Source organism: Equus caballus, chromosome 14 (genome assembly GCF_041296265.1).
Source record: "Equus caballus isolate H_3958 breed thoroughbred chromosome 14, TB-T2T, whole genome shotgun sequence".
Taxonomy (NCBI): Eukaryota; Metazoa; Chordata; class Mammalia; order Perissodactyla; family Equidae; genus Equus; species Equus caballus.
Window position 1 is genome coordinate 25,679,798 of NC_091697.1, and position 22,114 is coordinate 25,701,911.

At 35.3% G+C, this 22,114-nt stretch overlaps 1 protein-coding gene across 12 annotated transcripts in view; it reads right to left on the minus strand.

Moving 5' to 3' along the window:
- The window catches only part of RANBP17 (RAN binding protein 17), a 335,841-nt gene that overhangs the window by 86,335 nt on the left and 227,392 nt on the right, over positions 1 to 22,114 (minus strand). For 7 of the 12 annotated variants that reach the window (XR_011425470.1, XR_011425469.1, XM_070233918.1 and 4 more), the window contains 3 exons: positions 14,648 to 14,707; positions 6,998 to 7,071; positions 5,871 to 5,951 (listed from right to left, as the gene is read on the minus strand). Coding sequence is in view for 9 of the 12 variants with exons in the window: in XM_070233918.1 (XP_070090019.1) it covers positions 5,871 to 5,951; positions 6,998 to 7,071; positions 14,648 to 14,707 (215 nt within the window). In the remaining 3 variants the exon portion in view is untranslated. The remainder of the gene's footprint in view (positions 1 to 5,870; positions 5,952 to 6,997; positions 7,072 to 14,647; positions 14,708 to 22,114) is intronic. The other 5 variants (XR_011425471.1, XM_023617254.2, XM_070233917.1 and 2 more) reach the window with 1 other exon arrangement.

Sequence of the window (22,114 nt, forward strand, 5' to 3'; positions counted from 1 at the left end):
GTGAAGTTTTGAAACTACAGAGGAAAGAAAAAAAGAGTCCTAATCTCTAATAATTTACAACCTAATAAGACAGAGAACTAGTCAATACTAAGCTATATTATATTCATGCCCAAATATATAGATAAGAACTAAGTGTTCAGGAACATTAAGAAAAATAGAAGATGATAGGAACAAAAATGAAGAGAATTAGTATTTAGTGAGCAGCCACTATGTGACAGGGTCAGTAGTACTATGTGCTTTATTACTAGGCGCTTTATTTAATACTAAGTGCTAGATACACACATACACGGTTACACATTTATTATTTAATTTAATCCTTACCAAATCCTACGAGATAGATAATATTCCCTTTCTACAGACAAAGAAGATGAAGATGAAGAAACTGAGCCTCAGAGAAATTAAATGACTTGTTCATGTTCTTTCAGTTAACACAGTAACTAAAGATTATAACTATTTTAGGATGGCTTTACTAAATCTTTCCAAGACCTGAAAATTTAAAAGAGACCTAATTAGGAGTTAACAACGTGTCCAATGAGGAGAAGGCATATGTGTTGCTTCAGTGAAGGATAGGGAAGCGTGTGCAGGGGAAAGTAAAGTAAATCTCCTTGGCCCGAGCATAAGGTACAAATCGTGGTTGAGTGGTGGATCAGGAAATCAGTTATGGGAATTCAATAGGTCAAGTACTCTTAAAGGACTCAAGTTCAAATCAATAATTTCACTTTGACCTGAGTGGCAAGTGGAAGTGTTTCCGGGCTTTTGGGAAGAGAAACGATCATATCAAAAACAACACTCAAGAAAGGTAATCTTGCGAAGCAAGAATCTAAAGAACTGAGTGAAGCGGGCTATAGAAGAGGAGTTGAGAGGATTCTCAGACTTTATTCTAGACTAAAAACAAACAAATAGAGCCGATAAATTATGAGATGACTTTCCCATGGATGATAGAGACAGAAAACAAAGAAATAAATCAACATTTCTTTTGATGAGAAGTGTTAAGAGAAGTATGCCTGAGGCATGTATGCTGAAACTGGTTTTATTTAACATTCTCAAAACCATCTGGAGATGGTGGTATTCACTGAAATAAAGCAATATATTCTAATACTGTTTCACAAAAGCAGAATTACTACTGTTTATTACTAAATATTTCCTGTAACAGACATTATCCAGTTTGATTTCCATCCTTCACCCTTATTTCATTCTAGACCTTTGTTTCATCTCTCATCCTCTCCTCTTTTCTGACCCCACCTCATTCAGGATTCACACCATAGTGGTGGGAAGCTCAGTGACAGGGTGAGGATGTCTGGATTGCACATTACTTGTATACTTAATGGTTTGTATATAAGCTATGCCAATATGACCTTGAAGAAAAAGAGCTCCCTCAAAGTCACAATATCAAAATGTCACATACCCACATTATTTTTAATGTGTAGATTTTCAGAAAATTAGTAATTTATTTGAGTTAAATTTAAAAAAAGAAAAAGAAAATATATTAATAAAACAATGGACTTGGAGCTGTTAGGAGAAATACAGGAAAGGAAGTCTGGAATCAGGATCCATTCTGTTAGAATTTAAAATCTGTGAGGGTAGAGCAGAGTCTGTGTCTCATTTGTCCTTTTGTCCTGTACTTAGCAAATGCTTAGTCAATATTTGCTGAATTGAAAGAGGCCAGTAAGATAATCATTAAGATGAATATGGAATTAAATTAAAAAATCACTAATTTATTCTTATTCTATGTTAAATGTAAATAAGGATGCAGCTCTGGTTATTGCACTTAGAACAAACAAAAAAAGATGAAGCTGGAAGAGGTTTGGGGTTGAAAAACAAAATCATCAAGGTGATCAAGTAGCTTGAACAGGAAACAGACTGACCTGCAAAACAAAAACAACTGAAATAAACTAATAGATAATTAGATTTACGATGCATGCAGATAGAAATTATATTCACCAAATCCTGGTGTGCAGGAACTAAGAAGATGGTCTCGAAGTCTTAGAGAGAGTTAGTCTGAAGTGAAAAGGAAGAAATTATTTCTTTAACAGATAACCTAGGCCAGCTTCATGGCTGTGTAAGCCACACATTTGCACAGGGTCCTGTGCTTAAAAGGGCTTGTGGTTGGTTTAATGCTTTGCTGTTGAGGTCTTAAAATTCTTAATAATTTATGAACAAGGCACCCCACATTTTCATTTTGTCCTGGGCCCCACAATACAATAACATGGTGTATTAACATGGTGAAGTTATTAATCCTGAGAACTGTTGAAGCTAACCTTATCAATAGGGTAAAAATGAGTTTGGATAATTCATGAATTAATGTAGAACTCTTTTATGGGGTCTGTTTTTAAAAAGCTAAAGATATTTTGTGTTTTCTCAAACCTTTGAGGATGATGTAATAAGGGCAACTACCAACAGAGGGCCTAATAGAAAATGAAATTTCCTTTCTCATTATTATCTATCCAAAACCCAAAGTGAGACGTTACTGCTGTAAATTTGAATAACAAATTGCAGTAAAAATAGGGATCAATTGTTTTTCAAGGGAAGAAAACTTGAAATAATGATTAATAAACAAACACAATTCTGAATGAAATGTAACTTTCCTCCTTCTTGCCCAGCATTTAAAATAAGAAGTTCATTCGATTGCTCTGTATGATCCTTATTCGCTCTCCAGTTTTCCCAGCAGCTTACTTGTTCTGATCACTTGAACAATCTCACCCCTTCCCCAATTAGATAGAAACCAGAATTTATGACTAGAAAGCATTTCAAAGAGGGAGAAGGATCCCTAAGTATTAAACCTGACTGTGGAGGGCTGCCCCAGGACGGAACTATTTCAACTCTGTGCATGTTATAAAAAGCTATTTAGAATCTGGAATTCTTGAAATTTAGTTCTGGAAATTTAAAGAGTATATTAAAAAGTTACTCAAATGTATTTGCTAAATGTATTAATACATGCCCAGTGCAAAAAATCTGATGGGAAAACATAAACTTTATTTCAAAAAGGCCACTGGCTTTTAAAATGATAATAGCCTAACCAATTTGGAATGCTTCAAATTTGGCAAACAGAAACTTTGCTGTAAAATGCAACAGGCTCTTCAGTTAAAATCCAAGGGCTTAACATAATGGCAGCATCCTCACACACATTATTATTTAGGGAAGTAGACCATCTCTAAAAATGTCAAGACTGCCTTTTCCTAGGGAAGACAAAGTTGTACAAAGAAGTGTCTATGGGAGAAGTTCCTGACTTTTCTGTTTAGGACATCCAGTTCTATTTTCTACTTATCTTAAGGTAGACGTTCTCAAAGTATGGTCCCTGAGCCACCAGCATCACCAGAGGCGTGCTAAAAATGCAAATTCTCAGGCCTCAGTCTAATACCTCCTAAAACATAAACTCTGGGGGTGGGACCCAGCAATTTGTATTTTAACAAGCACTCCAGTGATTCTGATGATCACTAAAGTTTGAGACTACTACCTTAAGACAAGTAAACAAGAGGCTTTTTTAGTACTTCCTAAAAATGAGGATCCTTTGTGATTTCAATTTTCAAACAACTGGTCAGATACAAGAATATCAAAGACTGGCTTTGAGCATAAACACTGAGTAAGATTCACTCTGAAGAAGATAAAAACAGAAAAAACAAAACAAAAAGTATCTGAAGACACGCATTATAAAGTAATCCCACAAACCTTTAAAAACTTTACAGTGAAATAATATGCTTTTCATTTACTTGTTACTAATGTTTTAAATACAAATGTTTTCAGTATTAATATATAAACAGGTTTCCATTAATAGGGGCCAACTGGTGATGATTTTTATCTTGCATAATTCTTTCTATTGCTAAAGAGTGCCAGCTTATGTTTAACACGGAAATAATGTATTGCTTTAAAATCAGGATTTAAAAACACATTATAATAAAGAAATCGATTGGAAATAACAAAATATGCATTAGGTAACCAGCAACTGCACTGAAATAGATATACTACTCACATATTCCATTATGTAAATGAATTCAAAGATATTTCATGACTGATCAGCTAGAAGGGACATAATGATTTATAATTCAAATAACTGAACACTGAAATCAAATTGAGCTAATATATATTTCTAAATATGCAAACCTGAAATAATTGTTAAAAAATATAAATCAATGTACCCAAGTTGAAATCATTCATATCCCTTGGTTTAAAATGTTACAGCTTTTAAACTTTTATTTAATGTTTTCTGAAAATATGATTTTTTATTAGCTTCAAGAAGAAGTGCTCAAAAACAATAACCAGCTTGTAAAATAAAAGGTTATAATTTTAGGATTAAAGAATATATAAAGATATAAGGGGAGAGGAAAAATATCTTAAACTGCAGGTACAAATAAATTAGGCATTATGTAAAGTTTACTAAAAAGAATACAAATCAAATTAATTTTATATTAGATTTCACTTTCAATCTAAAAAAATAGGGTGAATCTAAACAATAGGTATGTGCTATAAAATAAGATCAGCTTCTTTCCAGATAATATGCTCTCAAAGTAATTCATTGTGAAAAGGCCAGAGTTTGCAATACTAGGAAGTACTTATAAACCACTTCATATGTTAGAAATAAAGAGTATTTGAGCACTATTATTAAAAAAAAATACAGGTTGAGTTTTTTTTTTTTTAATAAGAAAAAATACATATCTTAAAAAGCCAAAATGACCACTGGAATTGGGTTGTACATCACTTTCCAGTAAAAAGGAAAAACAGCCTGGACAGGTGTAATTTATCATTTTTCTGATTTAATATCAAAGAAATATATTAAAATAATAAAAAGAATCCTGAAATCCTCAAAATTTGTAGTGATAAATAGCCCTCCCTGTCTTTATTGCATTATACCTACTAACAGAAATATTGCATGGTGGATTTTGCCAGACAAGGACGATTATTTTCCAATAAAAAGTTGCATATTAAATTCCAGCACAAAAGTGGGTGTCTAATACTTTGGAAATCTTTCATGGTTTGCCAAGAAACACAATTTTAAACTTAACTAATACAAACATATTCCTGGAGTGAACCTACATTAAAGATTTCCATCCAACGCCACCCATTTTCATAACGCTATTTTCATATTAAAATATCAGCTAATCTTAGTGGTTAACTAAACCAACACTTATTTTTCACAACTCCTATATATTTGATAGCTAACATATAAAAGACAATCTACATGCTTCTCTCTCATCGGTAGAAACATGACAATATTATCAACTATAATCTAATAAGAAAGGATGATTCTGGTTTTAGACTTGAAAAATCTGCTAAAGAGAGCAACCTAAACATTTAATGTGTAATGGGAAATCCTATTTTAGAGTAAATAAGATATTGATTTGGTGGGAATGATAATCAAAGAAGTGGTCAAAAACCTTATAATTTTCTTCTGATTACTCCTTTGTGACTCTTAATGAAAATAATATTCTTTTCAAATGAAGAATACTGAAGATATATTTACTCTTAGAAATTCAGTTTTTCTAAGGTACTATTTTTAGAACATTTTGACCTTCTTAAAATTAGTTACATGCCTTCTTTGTAAAACAAGAACTTCCTGACAATTAGGAAAAATTATGGACTAAAACACATGTGCCTGCACACTTTCTTATCCATCTATTTATTAATCTGGGTGGGTATAAACATAACTTTCACCAGTTAGGAATCTATATATCCATATAATTCAGTTGTGACTCTGAACAAATGCTTCATAGTATGTAGCTAACATAAATCTTTCAAAAACATGTGATAAAGGTAGACGAAAGGCTTTTTACTTAAAAAAAAAACTTGCAAAAATTATAAACAAGAAAAATACCTGACCAATAGAATGCATGTTAGGTTGCTTATATAAATTATCAGATATGTAGTAAAAAGGATATCCAACAGAAAGGTCATTAAGGAACTGAAGAGTTCTTGAAATTACAGCCTCACGTCTTCCCCAGTATTTAAGGTTTGTAACACTAAATATAAAAAAAAAAGTTTTTAATTATAAGTAAGGTATTTGCTTGCGTAGGGAGAACATGGAAATACACATGCATTCATGTAAGTTAGATCACCTAAATTATAAATAACTCACCAAGTGAAAAGCAGATTTAAATACCAATGGAAACATTTTCTATTCTACTCTTGTTATAGTGCAATCAAAATTGCATACAATCAATGAACAATGAACATTGCTCTCCAAATGGTGTATAATTCTATAAATCTAGTTTTGTAAGTTAAAAAGTTGCCTGTTGCAGTGAAGAAACATTAAGTTTGTAACCAAAACAAAGAGGGAGTGACAGCAGGAGTTACAAAGGAAGTCACATAGAGGCTTACAAGTTACCGCCAAGAAACGAACCACCAAACTTGTGGCTCCAAAACTCACTTCTTATGATCATGACTGTTTCTCTAGCTTTGTTCTCTGCAAACAAGACAGTGCTGTTTATACTGATAAAGAGGATGCCAAGGGGAGGCATACACGTTTAGGCTAAAAGTACAAAGTTATGCCTATGACTAGAAAGCAGTTAATTCCGCTAATATTACAAGGATAATTTAAGGACAGTTTCCACGAATATGTCTCTGATAGCTATAAGTTCCATTTGGAATCAATGAATGCCTTGTCTTAAGGCAATCAAACCTCTCTCAACGATCACAGTTTGCAATAATCTCTTCAGTTGGTCTATGAAATTGGGTATTTTCTTATTAATTAAAAAAAAAAGTGCTGCCCAATTGACCTGAAGAGTCAAAGTCTGTAAACTTTTTAAAGCCACGTTTTGAGGCTGCACACTGCAGTTGTATGGGTACCTTAACAAATAACAATGTCTTTTGGATGGTGAATTTTAAATACGTGAAATTAAATTTCAATTAAGAACAATGCTAGTATTCTAAGAATTAAAACATCATTTTTAAAGTCATTTACTAAAAACTTAATATTTATGAAGAGATTTAAACACAGTAAAAAGATCTATTAGATTCAAAGCAACAACAACAAAAGAAAAATCAAAGAACCAAAGCAGGAACTCACATTTTCGTCATGAATGTTTCTAGAACATGGTTGTCATCTGTTATTCCTAAGACTTCTGACATACGGGCATATACCTGCATGAAAACATTTCATTATTAAAAGCTTTATCATCAACATTTATTTTCAAACTGATCAAATGTAAGATTTAATGCATTGATGTATCCACAATGTAGTCGGGAGTGGGTGGGGAGAGCAATGCAGGATTTTTTTAAATTTTATAATTTAAAAATTTACCCTCCTTTTCTTCCAGGAAGCACGTCTAATTTTTAAATACATACAGAGACACAGACACCCACAAACTCAATTTATTACCAGCACACCACACAGATTTTTTTTTTCCCTCAAAGTGGTAAACCACCCCTTTCTCAAAGATGGGCATACGTCTGTAAAGGGCTGGAAAATGGAGTGCCTCAATAAACGGCTCCAACATTCAAAAAGTTTCTATCTATTCCAGATTTCAGCAAACTATCGAATAATTCAGGATTATGTTAGACAGTTATAAAAATGAGGATTTCAAAAATAAGAGGAAGATAAAGAATTTATAGATATTCTCCTCAAATCTATCTCAATTAAGCTCCCCCAAATATAGAGATAGGTCTTACTTTCCATGCTGAAACTGAAATTCCAGGCTCAGGGATTCTCTGCTGAATACATCAGGGCCTGGAATCCACTAAGCTTCCAAATAGGGAGTGTTGGTCGCAGAGTGTGGGGTGCAACATTTGAGTCCCAACCGAAGCCACATTGAGCTTATAAACACATATCCCACTTCAAGTGGGAAAATGCCACGGGGAGCCAATGGAATATTCCCTAATAGCCTGGCAAAGCTAAGAGGTGGCTTGACACCTCCATACTCCCTGATGCTCTGGTGTGATTCCAGGTTATCCCTGCCAGACACCAGCTGTATGGGATTTCTCTTCTGTGATTTGATCCTCTGTGATTGTGTTCTCTCATTTTCTTCTGATCTGCCTACTTCCTGTTGTATGGCAACTTAGCTTTCACTCCCTCTGCCTTTTTTCATATGTAAAAACTAGATTGCTATACTGCCATAGGTTGCGAAGGTGAGATAAAAATCACAGGCACCACAAATCACCCAGAGTTATAGGGTTATACAGGGGAGGAAAGCTGTTCATTGCAGAGATCTCATATTCAGATTGTAAACACTATTCAAACCAGAATCTTGTATTCCAGGCTTTCAGCCTAAGTCCTATGACCAGAAACTCCTGAGGCTGGTAGAGTGAATCAGAGGGAGAGAGAGAGCGGGAAAGGAACCAGGCGGGTAGAGAGGGGAAGTGAAAAAAAAGAAGGGGCAGAAGGGTGGAGGGGAGAAGCTGGGGCAGAGAGAAAGAAAGGAGGATTGTTCCTGTTGCCTCTTCTGCTAACTTCTGAGCCCCAGAGAAAATCACTTCAAATACTATGTCTGTGACTGCTCATGAGAGTAGGCCTTCATCTCTTATTAGAATGAAGCTATCACTGTGTTTGTAAGATCACTGTGTTTTGGGGGAAGAGGGAGCAAAAGAGAGAGAGAACCTAGGGAAGTTAGTTACCAGCAATCTTCAATGATCAGAAACATTTAAGCACATAAAGGCTCAAAGGAAGAATAATAGCAGAAAGGGAAGTTTCCCTTGTCTCACCCTGATCCAAACCTCTCTCATGGATGGGAGCGAACTGGTTCCTTGGAAAATCTGACATTGATGGCAAACAAGGCCCTTCACAACTTGGCCTCAACCTACCTCATCTGCTACCATTTCCCTCAACCTGAAGCTACAATGAAATGCTGATGGATCACTGAGGCTTCTCATGCAATTTCACACCTCTATGAGTTCATGTGCTGTTCATTTTGCCTGAATCAGCCTTCTTCCTCCTCTTCCCCCGAATCCCATTCAAAAATTATCTCCTCTGAAGCCTTCCTTGCCTTCCCAGGAAGAGTGAGTTGCACTCTCCTTTATGGTCCCACAGCGTTTGCTTCATTCTTCTATCATGGTGCTTTCCACACTGTAATTGTTTGGATGTCCATTTCCTCCACTAGACTGTATTGTATTTTTGTAAAATCAAAATTTTACATTTTCAAGACTTTATATATGCTATTTTTTAACGGCAAATCTCAGAATTAATCAAATTTTGATTTTATGCATGCCAATTGGATAATAAAAATATAATAAGTAAAATGTGATTTTAAACATTTAAGACAATTTAACATTTAAAAATATCTTTTTTTATTGATAGTTGTTACAAGGAAGTTTTCTATTGTGTCCCTGGCATTAGAGGAAGGAGAAAGCTAGGCAGGCAGGTCTGCTGTGCTCTGCTGTCAAAACAGTTTCTCAAAGCATCAGATTTGACCCAATAAGATAATAGAACAAACAGTCAACATTGACACATGGCAGTGCTTTAATCCACAATTATCCTTGTAACTTGCACCATTCCTTTTATCATCCATTAGCTTTGATTCCCATTATCCCATCTAGCAGTGTGTCAATGCTTTTGTCTCCAGGGATTTCTCTCCACTACTAGGATCTGACAGTCAAGCTTGAGTACTAAACAGGATCATTACCTCTTAAATCCACTTATCTGATCTACTGAATAGTAAATTGAAAAGCTCATTAAGAGCAACAATCTGATTTGTTTTCACGTGTGACAGGGTCATTTAAAATCAATGTATGATTACTGCATTTCTTTTAAAGACTGTCTCACATTTTCCAAGGCACCTTATCATTCAGAGAAGTCACAAATAATATGAAAATGTCTTCAAACACTTGGAATTTAATTATACCACAGACATACATAACTTGGGGGTGGGAAGTAATCTATCTGTCCAGTGAGGAAATACCTATAGAACTGTTTATCATAAAACACAAGTCAATGAAAGTTTTCTATAGAAAAAATTCTGACACAATATTTAGGGTTTTTCAACATTAAAACTTTTATCATTCACCCAAAGTAATTTTTTTTTTTTTTTTTTTTGCTGAGGAAGATTCACCCTAAGCTAACATCTGTTGCCAATTTTCCTCCTTTTGCTTGAGGAAGATTCACCCTGACTAACATCTGTGCCAGTCTTCCTCTATTTCGTATGTGGGTCACTGTCACAGCATGGCTGACAAGTGGTGCAGGTCTGTGTCCGGGAACCAGGCCTGGGCAGCTGAAGTGGAGTGCGCTGAACATAACCACTAAGCCACGGGGCTGGCCCCTAACCAAAAGCAATTTTTATGACAGCAAGAAGAAACTACATCACAATAATCATTAAAGAAGGATACAGGAGTTGGCAAAGGAATGCAAGAAGAGGAAAAAACTCACTTTTAGTTCAAGATTCCTAATCTTTTATTTCAGAATCAATTATGATAATTTGATCATAGCAAAAAATAAGCAAAAATCTAAGAAATAAGAGACAAAGCCCATTCGTGTTGTCCACCCTTCTCTGAAGGATACAACGAAGTTAAACAAATGGTTATGCCTTTGGTTATGTGTTCCACACAATCAGAGATGCACAAATTATCACCCAGTGTTTGCCTGTCCGACTGTCTTCTTCCCTCTCTTCTTTCTTTTTTAATATGCCTGTATTTCTCTATTACACCACAAGCTTGCTGAGGGCAGAGATGATGCTCTTTCATCTCCCAGGCCTAATACTCAACAAATGTTTGTTAAATGAGTAAAAAGAATATAACGCTAAAATGCACATTTTAGCTAATTCTACTTCATTCATAATTTTTTAACAAGAGGAAAACAACCCATAAAAAGGCATTTTTTTATACAGACCTTTTTTTCTGTAAAAATAATATGTCCAAAATTCCACTCACCAGAGGTGACCACTGGTAAAATTTTGTTATTTAAAAAGATGTGGTTTTAATGCTTAAATAATATTTCTTGAAGAAGCTCTCCCTGTAGATTCAATAAGAAGAGCTCGCCTTCTTTGAATACTCAGAGGAATAATTAATAATTTATAAACAGGAATAATTAATAATACCTAATTTATGGGCTTTTGGGAAGATTAAATGATGATACCTAACACAGAGCCTGGCATTGAGTAGTTATTCAACAAACGCCTCTTCCCTTCCTGCTCCCCTTTCATAGACCCTTCTCACAGCAGGTGCTCAAACTGTAGCTAACACCTTTTCAAGAGAAGACTTGTTACATAAAAAATAACAGAATGGTAAGAAGGGGCTTACCTTGAAGATTTTCACATGGCACAGAGAAGGCTAAAACAAACAAAACCTTAAAATCTGTAGTAACTTTGAAATCTTTACAGCTATATTCAGTCAATGAACATACTCTAATCACGGTCAGAAAGGGCGTTTGTTAAAGGCACAAATCTTCAAAATTTCATGATACAAAACCAAATTCTTTCTACTTCTAGGTCTTGCCTTAGCAGCTAGAAAAATTACCCAGTTAACAGTTAGCCAACTCCCTAGCTCTTGAAATACAGGAAATAGTTAGAAATGTAAGAAATTATCACTATTACAGACTTGGGAAGGCATGCTCCTAAAAAACTGTTTTAATATGTTTGTTTTCTTATCTCTATTTATTTTACTGGGAAGATTCTGTTAAATGTCAGAAAAGAGCATTTGGATATGTACATAACGCTCCAATGACCCAATGCGTTCCCTTAACTTTTCAACTAACCAAATGACGAATACTGCCAGTGCATGTGCAGGTACTTTACATGATCTTAAGTCTGGTTTTCAAAAGGGAAGCCAGACAAGATAAGAAAACCACACAAGGGAATAAACACACAAATAGCAATAGGATTTTGAGTTGCAAATTTAACTTAATAAAGAATAAAAGCACGTGCTGCGATAATTTTTAAACTGCTTTCTCATTCCAATCCTAATCCTTGGTCTTGGGTATCTGCAGTATTGTCTCTAACATGCTGGTTATAACTTTGAAGAAACTAATTATGTCAATCCTTAAATTTGAAGTAGATTACAGAACTGGGAAACCCAGAATATTAGTTCCTAAAGGTTGTATGGATATATAATGACAGTCACAGAAATTCAATAACAGCCCTCTATGAAATGTACTCAAAAGCACCACATGAAACAAATTAAAAAGAACAATGAATCTCTCATTCTGAGCAAATAAGAAAATAAGAGAAAACACTGGTTCTATAGGTTTTCATAAGAGTTGTTATAATGAATTAAGATTTTGGATAATGAATCTTCAGAAAATTACAGTAAGTTAATACCCTTAGGCCTTCTATAAATGTTTAAGATGTTATAACTTCTCAAAGAGCTTTTATAAGCAGGCTCAATGCAGAAAATTAGCAGTGCTGTGGAAATGAACAACAAAGTATTCTGCCATCAGATGATATACTTTCCTGAACCAATTTATTCTCAAAAATTAGCATCCAATAATACAAAATTGATACCACAAAGTTTTTAAAAACCCCGACAACTGTTGTGAATTTTAAAGTACTGTTTCAATCTATTGAAATGCCTTATCAATCAAGATTTTTAACCGGTTGTAATTTGGTAAAACAAAACCTGTCACTGGGAAGGATCCAATATAATGAAAGCATTAACGTTCTTTAGGAAAAGAATTTTGGAACTGAGTGTGAACTCACTTATTATGAGTAAGAAACCAATTTACATATTTTTGTCTTAGGCTTCAAGTGCCCTTAGGGTCAATGCAGTGCCTTCTGTAAGAGAGACCCATTAAAGTGAAAGGCAGGGGAGGGAGGAGAAGAAGAGGTGTGAGAGGGAACTACAGAGCATTTAATGACTTAGATTTAAACCGTTTGGAACTAAAGATACTGAGCTCTTTCATTAATGTCTGAAGCAGAATAAAACACGATCATCACAATTAACTATGACCACATCAAGAGAATTAATGGTACAAACATCATTGCTACATATTAAATACACAAACTCAGTGGTACTGAAAAGATCCACATTAATCTTGGCTAATTTTTCTGTATCATTTAAAATAACACTACAAAATATAGGGCCAAAATACGGTAAAAAAATCTTCTGCCAGAATTTAATTTTAGAACCATAATTTATGTTGGAAACCAAGCGGTAAAAGGTTACGAATTTGCTTGTCTCATCCAGGGGAATACAGAATGGCATCTGATAAAGAAAAGCTGGCTATGGAAATATAAAATAAATATGAATGTTAAGTATTTATTTCAGTTAGAATATCTGAACCCACCATCTGTGGTGGTCATCTTGCTAAGGGGACATGTACCTAACAAATCTCTTAAGAGGCACTCCCAATCTGCTTGAATAAGCCATTGTATAAGAAAACTTGGAGCGACCACTTTGGCCTCACATTTCCTTCGCTCCACATCCTGTGGCACAAAGCATGAACTCAGCAGGCTGGGGTGCAGGGCTGCCTGCTGCCTTGTGATAATCCCCTCTCCCAGTAGGGGCCTCCACTGATGCATGGCTAAGAACATGCTTCCTCTTTTGCTTGCACCCCAGTGGGGTTTCCATTCCTAACTTGGGCCCAAATCCAGACTGCTAAGGAAGGACTCCAGATGCTGCCAGAGATATTTTTAGACTAGTTTCTAAACAATCATTTATTAGAAAGAGACGTACGGGTACAGTGTGAAAACCAGCAATACTGGTAATTTTGGAGAGATTCTTTCCTTCCCAACCTTGACCAGATCTAAGGTCTAACTACCACCTGTTCAACAGAAGCTGGCTGTTTGCCTCCTTTTCCTTCAGGGAGCCACTGACTAAGGATCTTCACCAGCATGAACCTAATGTCTCCCGACAGGCTTTCACTAGCCAAGAGGGACCTGGGTTGAGTGCACCAGTTATTGGTCACAGGATACACGGCCCATAGAAAGACTCCTGTGGTGCAACCAGCTGAAAGCCAACTAGAGAAGATGGGGAGTGTACATTTGTCCTGACACAGCTTTGCTCTTGCTGGCTGCCAACTCATTCCATGTCTGGGGCCAAGCTTCTGTTAAACTAGTCTTCTGTGGCTAAAGCCATGGTAAAGCCGGGGGTAATATATTATGTTCCCAAGCCCATATAAGAAGCAGCTAACCACAGCTATGGCACAAGGCTACTGGAAGAAGGCTTGACTAACTTTGATAGAAGGTCCTGAGACCATGGTTTAAAGCGGCATTTCAGGTATTTTATTTATAATTCTTTGCAACAGCAAATTTACAAGATGAGATGACTAGATTTTGGAGCAAAGAAGTTGATGCTGGATGAAGTTTGTGACAGGCTGATGGTAGAGGTAGGGAATAAAGAAATAAAAGATTCCGTTTATTCTAATCCTCCACACCTCTGAAAGTTATCAGCCAGAAACATATTCTGGCACAAGAGATAAATGTACTATAGATTCCGTTCAATAACAGATGATATTCAATGTAGCCAAATCAAACTGTTTCCTTTCAGGTCTGAATAACTGGTTAGAACTGGCCACTTCAGAAATATTATAATAAAAAAACCTGGGATATTTTCACACTATGCAATCACACTAGACAGTCTTTGCAGTTACCACTGCTTCTTAGCTGACTATTGAACATTTGGTTATAAACCATGCACACTGTAGGATTACATACTGTATAAAAAAGGGAACCAAGACAATGTACCCCTATACTAATCACTGTGAGCACGTGTCTACTTTGGTAATAAGGATCTGGGGCTGTGCTGAGACAGGCATAAAGACTGGTGATCCACCACAACAACCAGCAACTCAACTCACCTTAACTATTTTCCAAGCCTTCTCTGGAACTCTGGACACATCACTCTTCAGGCGTACAACCTAAAAAGCACAGAGTTTAGGGACCTGCCACCTAGCGTCAGGGGTAAGAGAAGAGCAGAAGGCCTTCCCAATTTCAAATACAGGGAAAATGTGGCTCAGGATCTTTGTGGCTGTCACTTAAAATATTCTTGGGACTTTGATTTTATTCTGGAGGCAATGAACAGTGGCATGGTTAAGTGCTGTTCAAAGTCTGCATGTGGTTATACGGATTACAATGGGTTTGTTTCCATGGAATAATTCAAGAAACTGATTACTAAAGGACAGCCCTTAAAAAGAACAAATTATAAATAATATTTGACAGAACTGTTTTTAAGATCTCTTAGTACCATTGTTTCCCATGAGGCACTCTCATTATGCAAGTGTAGCAACTGGAGCTAATGATTTAAGTAGGTCAAGTTACTTTTTGATGGGTGAAAGTACACCTGTAATAAATGGAACTCATTTCTGTAGTCATTCAGAAAGCAAGTAAATCATTGAGTCTTCCCCTACTTAATGCAATTCTCGTACTCACACTCTCCCCCAAATCCTCTTTAAGCATACCAAATTATAGTTATAGTGCGTGTTGAGAGCTTCCCCAGGTCCTCATCTCTACTTCAAACGTTTATTTTATCCATATGTTTCCTATTAATATATCGGCCTCCACATTGCCTCTTGGAAACATGTCCTATTTTCTACAACTAAAACAACTTCTGTACCTTCCTCCTAAGAGATAGTCAACTCTCTGTCCCTCTGGGAAGAACGACCTGACATGAAGAGTAGAGGAATAATGGCCCAAGGAATGAAAAAGGCAGGGGGAGGTCAAAGACATCTATATTTTTACTACTCTTTCAAATCAGCTCTTTTCTTTATATTCTCAAATTTTACTAAAAATGCTGTTCCTATAGTCCCTTTATACCTTTCAATTCCTGTCTCTCACACTAGCCTAGTTAGTGAAAACTTTAACTTTACCCCAAATGCAATGGATCAGAGTTCACTTCTTGTTGGTCCATTAACTCCTTCAAACACTAATATCTGGTTCTTCTGAGCAGACAATATCTGCAGCAATAGGCTAACTCCTGCTTCCATCCTAGCCTTCTTACTGACACTTCTATGTTGAACGTTAGCTATAACATATGCAAAAGCCCAATTGGTGGACCAAGATGATACGTGGTTGCCCAAGAAACATATTCTCCTCTCAGTAAGAAGAGAAATGAGCAAGTTAATTGAGTACATATTTTAGGTAACTTAAACTAGGAGGAAACATAGAATGCATGTGGAATGCAGTGCACATGCTGTTTTAAGTGGGACTCTGCTACTTGCTAGCCTCACACAGTGCTTGGCAGATAACACACATTCAATAAATATTTTTGCTTAATGAACTAACTCTCTAACCCTAGTTAAATTATTTAGCATCTCAGAGTCTCAGTTTCTTCATCTGTAAAATGGAAAGAATAATATCACAACAAGTAATATCACAAATTAGGAGGTAGTCCAGTCAACTGGTTAAGGATGGATTCTGAAACCCAAGACTAGCTGGATTCCACCACTTACTAGGCGATTTTGAACAAGTTGCTTACCCTTTAAACCTTAGTTTTCTCAAATAAAAACTGAGGATAGTAGGACCTAATTTACGGAATTTTTGAGAGGATTAAAGTAGTTACTTTATGTAAAGCACTTAGTCCTGGCACATAGGAAAATTTCTGTAAGTGTTAGCTATTATTATTATTGTCATCAAATGTTATATTACTTATAGCACCGCTAACACAGTGTTAGGAAAACTTGGAAAGATTTCGGTACACAGTAAGCACCAAATGAATTTAGTTACTAGCCGTTAGAATAGGTGGTTAGTAAATGGCCACTATTATTATTAAGTAATACATTGTCAAACATTAGTCTGACATTAAGATTATGAGGCATGCACCCAGACTACAGTCCTTTTCTTTTCTTTTTTTTTGGTGAGGAAGATTGGCAATGGACGTGTCAATCTTTGGGTTCCAAAACACCAACATTAAGAGTTTTAAATTATCAAAGGAGTTTTTGTGTGATAGGTCCAAGCAAGAATAGAAAGGGTCTGCCTTTCATATATGAATATAATATTGATCTCTGACACTAGACTATGGGTTGAGTTGCTTCTCCTATAGTAAAATGGATTATATTGAATATTTAGGATCTAGCTTAGTTCTCTTGTGACTGATGGCTAGCCAGGACTAGCAGTCCAATCTGTGATTGCAGAGATGAGTTTTTTCCTTGGGAAATAAAACAGCAAATATGGAGATGAAACTTGTGATGACGGTCTTACACTAAAACTGATCATGCCTGGGCTCATGCCAAAATACATACATAGGCAATGTGACACAGTGGAAAGCAAACTTGGGTTTAGAGTATGATGGATTGTTCCAAATCCAGGGACTGCCACTGAACAAGTTTTTAAACTTTCTGAAATCTTTTTCATATTCCCTAAAACAAAGATAATCATACCTACAAAATAGAATATTGCTGAGAAGACTAAATGAGAAAATGTGATGGATAACTTCACAAAGTAGAGGTAAGCACAAAGTAGAAACACAGTACAGGTTAGATTAAGGTTGAAGATAAAACATATTCTCAAATGATATTTCCTAGGAATTTCTCACTCTATATTACCTGAAAATACAGAATTAGTAACTTACAGCATAGATAATGTTTTAATATCCAGTCCCTTGAACTCTAGGAACTTCAAGAATGTTAAGGTTGGAGAGTATTTAGCTGCACCTGCTGGGAATGTGATATTATAGTCTATGTCTCACAAACACAAATGACCAGGAAAAAAGTTGAGAACTGGGACCATTAAGCATGAAAACATTTCTAATGAGTCAGGAAGGTGGGCCAAGAGGGAGCATGGAAGGAAGAGGTCATGAACACTCGGAAAAGGGAAAGGAAAATAAGAGGCCAAAGGCTTAGGGTCAAAACAAAAGTTGAAAATTGCAATTCTCAGCAAATGTAAAGCTACCAACGTACTAAGCTGTTTCACACATTTCAGCATTGTCTATCATTTTATAATATTCCTTATTAAAAAGTGTGGGAAATTGTCTTCCCATGGAAATGTACTTCCAATTTTGTAATGGGAGTCAATAAGAAAATGTAATTCACCTTGGGGAAAGTTGTTTCAAAGCCAACTTTGCTTAAACACATCTATTCAGTAAAGCAAACGATACTGGCGCTGGGGAGCCACGCAGGCCTAGGGGGGGATAAAATCCCAATAAGTATGCCAAATGTGTTTTTATCATTTCAAGATTCCTTCAACAGAAACATTATGGGGAGATAAAAATTAGGAAAACACTGAACTTAACTAATTCAAAATGTTGAAAAAATATTTTGCATTTATGTTTTATAACCAAGCGCTTTTCCCACATTCGTCCCAAGGCAGCAGATGAAGCACTATATTCACCATTGCTAATACCAGCAATTGGAACATGCTCTTTGGCAAGGCAGAAATAAGATAATTGTTCAACATAGGCTGGCTTTTCAGAAATACTGGAAGCATTGCCTGTAATTATAGACATCTGTCACTGCTAGCCACTCAGTACTAACCCTGACATCAATATACAACCATAGCACTAAACTGCCTGCAGGCATAGCAATGGAGACCAGATACGCTGGGCAGGCAATCATCTGCTTCATCCAAACTATCTGTCAAAGGTTCCCAACCACAAATAGCTCTTACATTTTGTATCCTTAGGATAATATGTTGATTTATTTCAGATTCTCTAATATTTACAGTCTAGGCCATCTACTAAAATAAAGAAACAAAACTTATGGCTAATGGAGGCAGTTACTGTTCACAGTCATCATAAAAGGTCATAGCTCAACCCTCAAATGTTAAAAATTGATGGCAGCTTTAACCATGTGCTATCATACAGATGTTTCCTTTTGTAGAGGCAATTATTTTCAATAGCAATTCAAAATGGTAACTACAATCTTTCATCAGCAAGTATGTTGCCACATTGATCTAATAGAAATGCTCATATTTTAAAGCCTTTTTTGAGAAGTAATGATAAGTTTCAATATTGAGTACTGAAGAATCCAGATTGTCAGTTTGGGTTAAGCTGTACATAGAGTACTGTATCTGGCAACATTTTTTACATACACAGATGTGATGTCTAAAAACAAGGAAATGACATTGAAGGATAAAATATCTGGTTAATGAATGAGTCAACTGATATATAATCTTGCTGGGTGTAAAGCTTATTGAAATATACATGTGCATGTACGTTCATATTTTTAAAAGCCCAAAGACACACTGTAGTTTTAAACGTCACTCTCTCTTTTTAAGCAGCCAGAGAAGCTGAAAATTATTAGATGTTTAGACTAATTAAGAATAAACACTCACAATTATCATAATGTGTTACTAAAAACCCAGATATTTCTTGATCTGATCACAACAGCTTATGCTGAAGAAAAACTATTAATTACTGACAGACAGTTAGCTTACAAGTGAGCTGCATCTTAAAAACCTCTTTTAAAATACAATTGCTAAATGCCTTACAGTGCTGTAATGTGAGACAGGTTCAAATCTTATTACTTCACTGAAATTAAAACCTAAGTTTTAATACTGTTCAAGTCGAACAATGATTCCACACTTTATTGCTTTTGAAATCCCTTGATGATCATAGGAAAAAATGCCCCCGAGAAAAAAAGACTGTTTTCGATAAACAGAAAATACAGTTTGCACTCTTAGCCTCTTTGTCATCACAAAAAAAGGATTTAATGCCAATTCTTTAAAAAAAGACTTTTTTCCCACAAAATGTGCACCTTGTGTGCCATTTGTAAAATCAGTTCACTTTCTTTTATTTATTACTGCAGCGCGGCAAGGCAATAAAGAAGCTACCGATAGCTAATAAATTACATGCCTTTTAAAACAATTCTCTTGCTACAAAAACATGTAACTACAAAGGTTTACATTTACATGGTACATCACATGAAATGTCTATATTTGTGTTCTATTAACCACTTTGGCAAATTGTGGGCTTTTACCAAATAGCTGATAGGAAAAAAAATAAAGTGATTCACAAGTGTTGACATGATATAAAATAAAAGCTTTTCTAGTAAACTACTCTTACACTATTTGCACTTTCTAAAAATCCTCCAAAATTTATTTAAAAATATGTTTTGATAAGTTATTTTATGTATCAAAAAGGTATTCAAAGATGTTCTAAGCAGAGGTAATTTAAACTCTACTCTGAATACTGAGACCTAAGAAAGTACCTTTTTTTCCCCCTCATTTACATTCCTAGTATAATGCAGTCTTTTAAAAATCATAGCTCCTAGCAGTTTCTTAGAATAGAACAAATTATAAAAGGCAAGATCACTGCATGTAAGGTAGAAATGCCCCAAATCCTTAAAATATTTAGTATTTTTCAAAGGACATAGAAACTTGGCTATTTATTTAAGAAATATTCACAACAAACATGTCTTGCTTAGTTATAATCTTTATTTTAAAAGGATATTATCTTCACATATCCACAAGAACTGCCTAAAAATCTTACTTTATAAAAGTAAGCTGTTTATTTAGTATTTCTGGTTTGTCTATGTACAAATGAACTCTGAAATATCTGTACTTCGATTCCAGGATTAAATTGTTAAATTAATCAGGGTATTTGCTTAATGCTCTCATCCTCTAATCTCATGATGAGCATGTATTTATGAGGTAGTGTATTGTCTTTTATTATTAATTTCCTCCATTTCCTGTAATAGCTATCTTAGCTGTGGCTTTTTGTTTGTTTCATACCTACAAAATTTCAACTTTGTTCAATTATGCATGATGAACAATACTTTAATCTTCAAAGCACAAACAACTTTGTTCCATTTCACATTTACTTCAAGATGACAGTCCACTATACAAATGAACAAAAAATTCTATAATCTATAGCACTCCATTTCTCCATTCAGATCTACTTTTTCTCCCCTTCTTTTGAAATCAGCTTGATTATGATCATTAACAATTAGGAATTTGTAGGAGATATCTTTTTTGAAGAGTTCAATGAATAATTTTATTTCATCTTCACAGATTTTTTACAGCAGAATCATTGCATTGATAATAATAATATTCTATAAGCCATATACCCATACATGTAGAGAATCCTGGTACACTTTCTAATTTATTGTTTGCTTCTTTTTAATAGTAAATGCTCATGTTTTTTGAAATCATGCCCTTTCCCTATACTGTGGCTGATTTAAAGTGATAAAATTGTCAATTAGCAACCAAGGAAAGTAGCTGACAAAATACCTACTTTTTCTATGGCCCCCTTCTCTCCCTCCTATATCTCATTGATAAAATTTTATTCTAAATCTCTAATTAGTTGGATTATCTTCCTTTTGGCAGAGAGAGGGCTCATTCATTATATTGTCTCTCTTGGACCATTAAAAATTGTACATTCAAAGCAGACAGGGTGGGTATCATGAACCTCTTTTTTTTTTAGATGGGGAAAATCAAAGAGTGGTTAGGAGATTGCTAAAGATTACAGAGTAAAATGGCTTCTTCTCCAACTTCCTATTCACAATTCTCATTGTTTGAGAACACTGCCTCCTAGCAGCAGACATTTATTCTGGTAAATCCAAATTAAACTTTTTATTGGGTGCTATTTCATTTAATGCATAGAAAATAACCTTGACTTATATCTGGCACCTATCTGACAGTGGAAGTAGCGGGTGGTTCTTGGCGCCAATTGTGAGGAGTAGGGGAATTTATTTCTTTTACTAACCACCTTCTTAGAAGCAATGGAAGATTCACTTTGTCATCAACCTCTTTAATTTGGTAAGTAATCTAAACTGTACTGATATTTAGACTTCTTGGTCTTGTTTTACTATCTTGAATCAGAAAGTAAAAAGCATAAAGCTGGACTCTTCTGGCCTCTTTTTGCACCGTTGTGCAATTCCTAGTTCTATTTTACTTAACTGTTTATGTAATACACAGACTTGAATGACACTAAAAGAAACCCCAAGCATCTCCTGGGAATCCTTCCTGGACTTGCCCAAGATTACATTAGGTGTCTTCCTATATGTTCCCACTGTTCTTCTGAATATCAATCATGGGCCTCATCATATTGAACAGTGACTGCCTGTTAGCTTTGTCTGTGTTCTCCACCAGTCTGTGACGGCAAGACTCTCTCTCTAGTCAATACTGTGACTGATTGTTTAGTAGGCAAATACATATATTTGAAATTCAAATATGTTTTTTTTTCCAACATCACCAAGCAATTCTCCAATTTTCAGTAGACACCGATCAGGTGTCCCACAAATTTAACTCAATTCTGACACTATCTACCTAGATATAGTACCAGATCCCACAGGTTAAGGGCTCAGTCCCACAAGACTGCCTCTAATTCAGAAACCAATTGAAAGTCCAGGTTGTCACCTGTACTTCTGACCAATTACCTATAGACTGAAGAT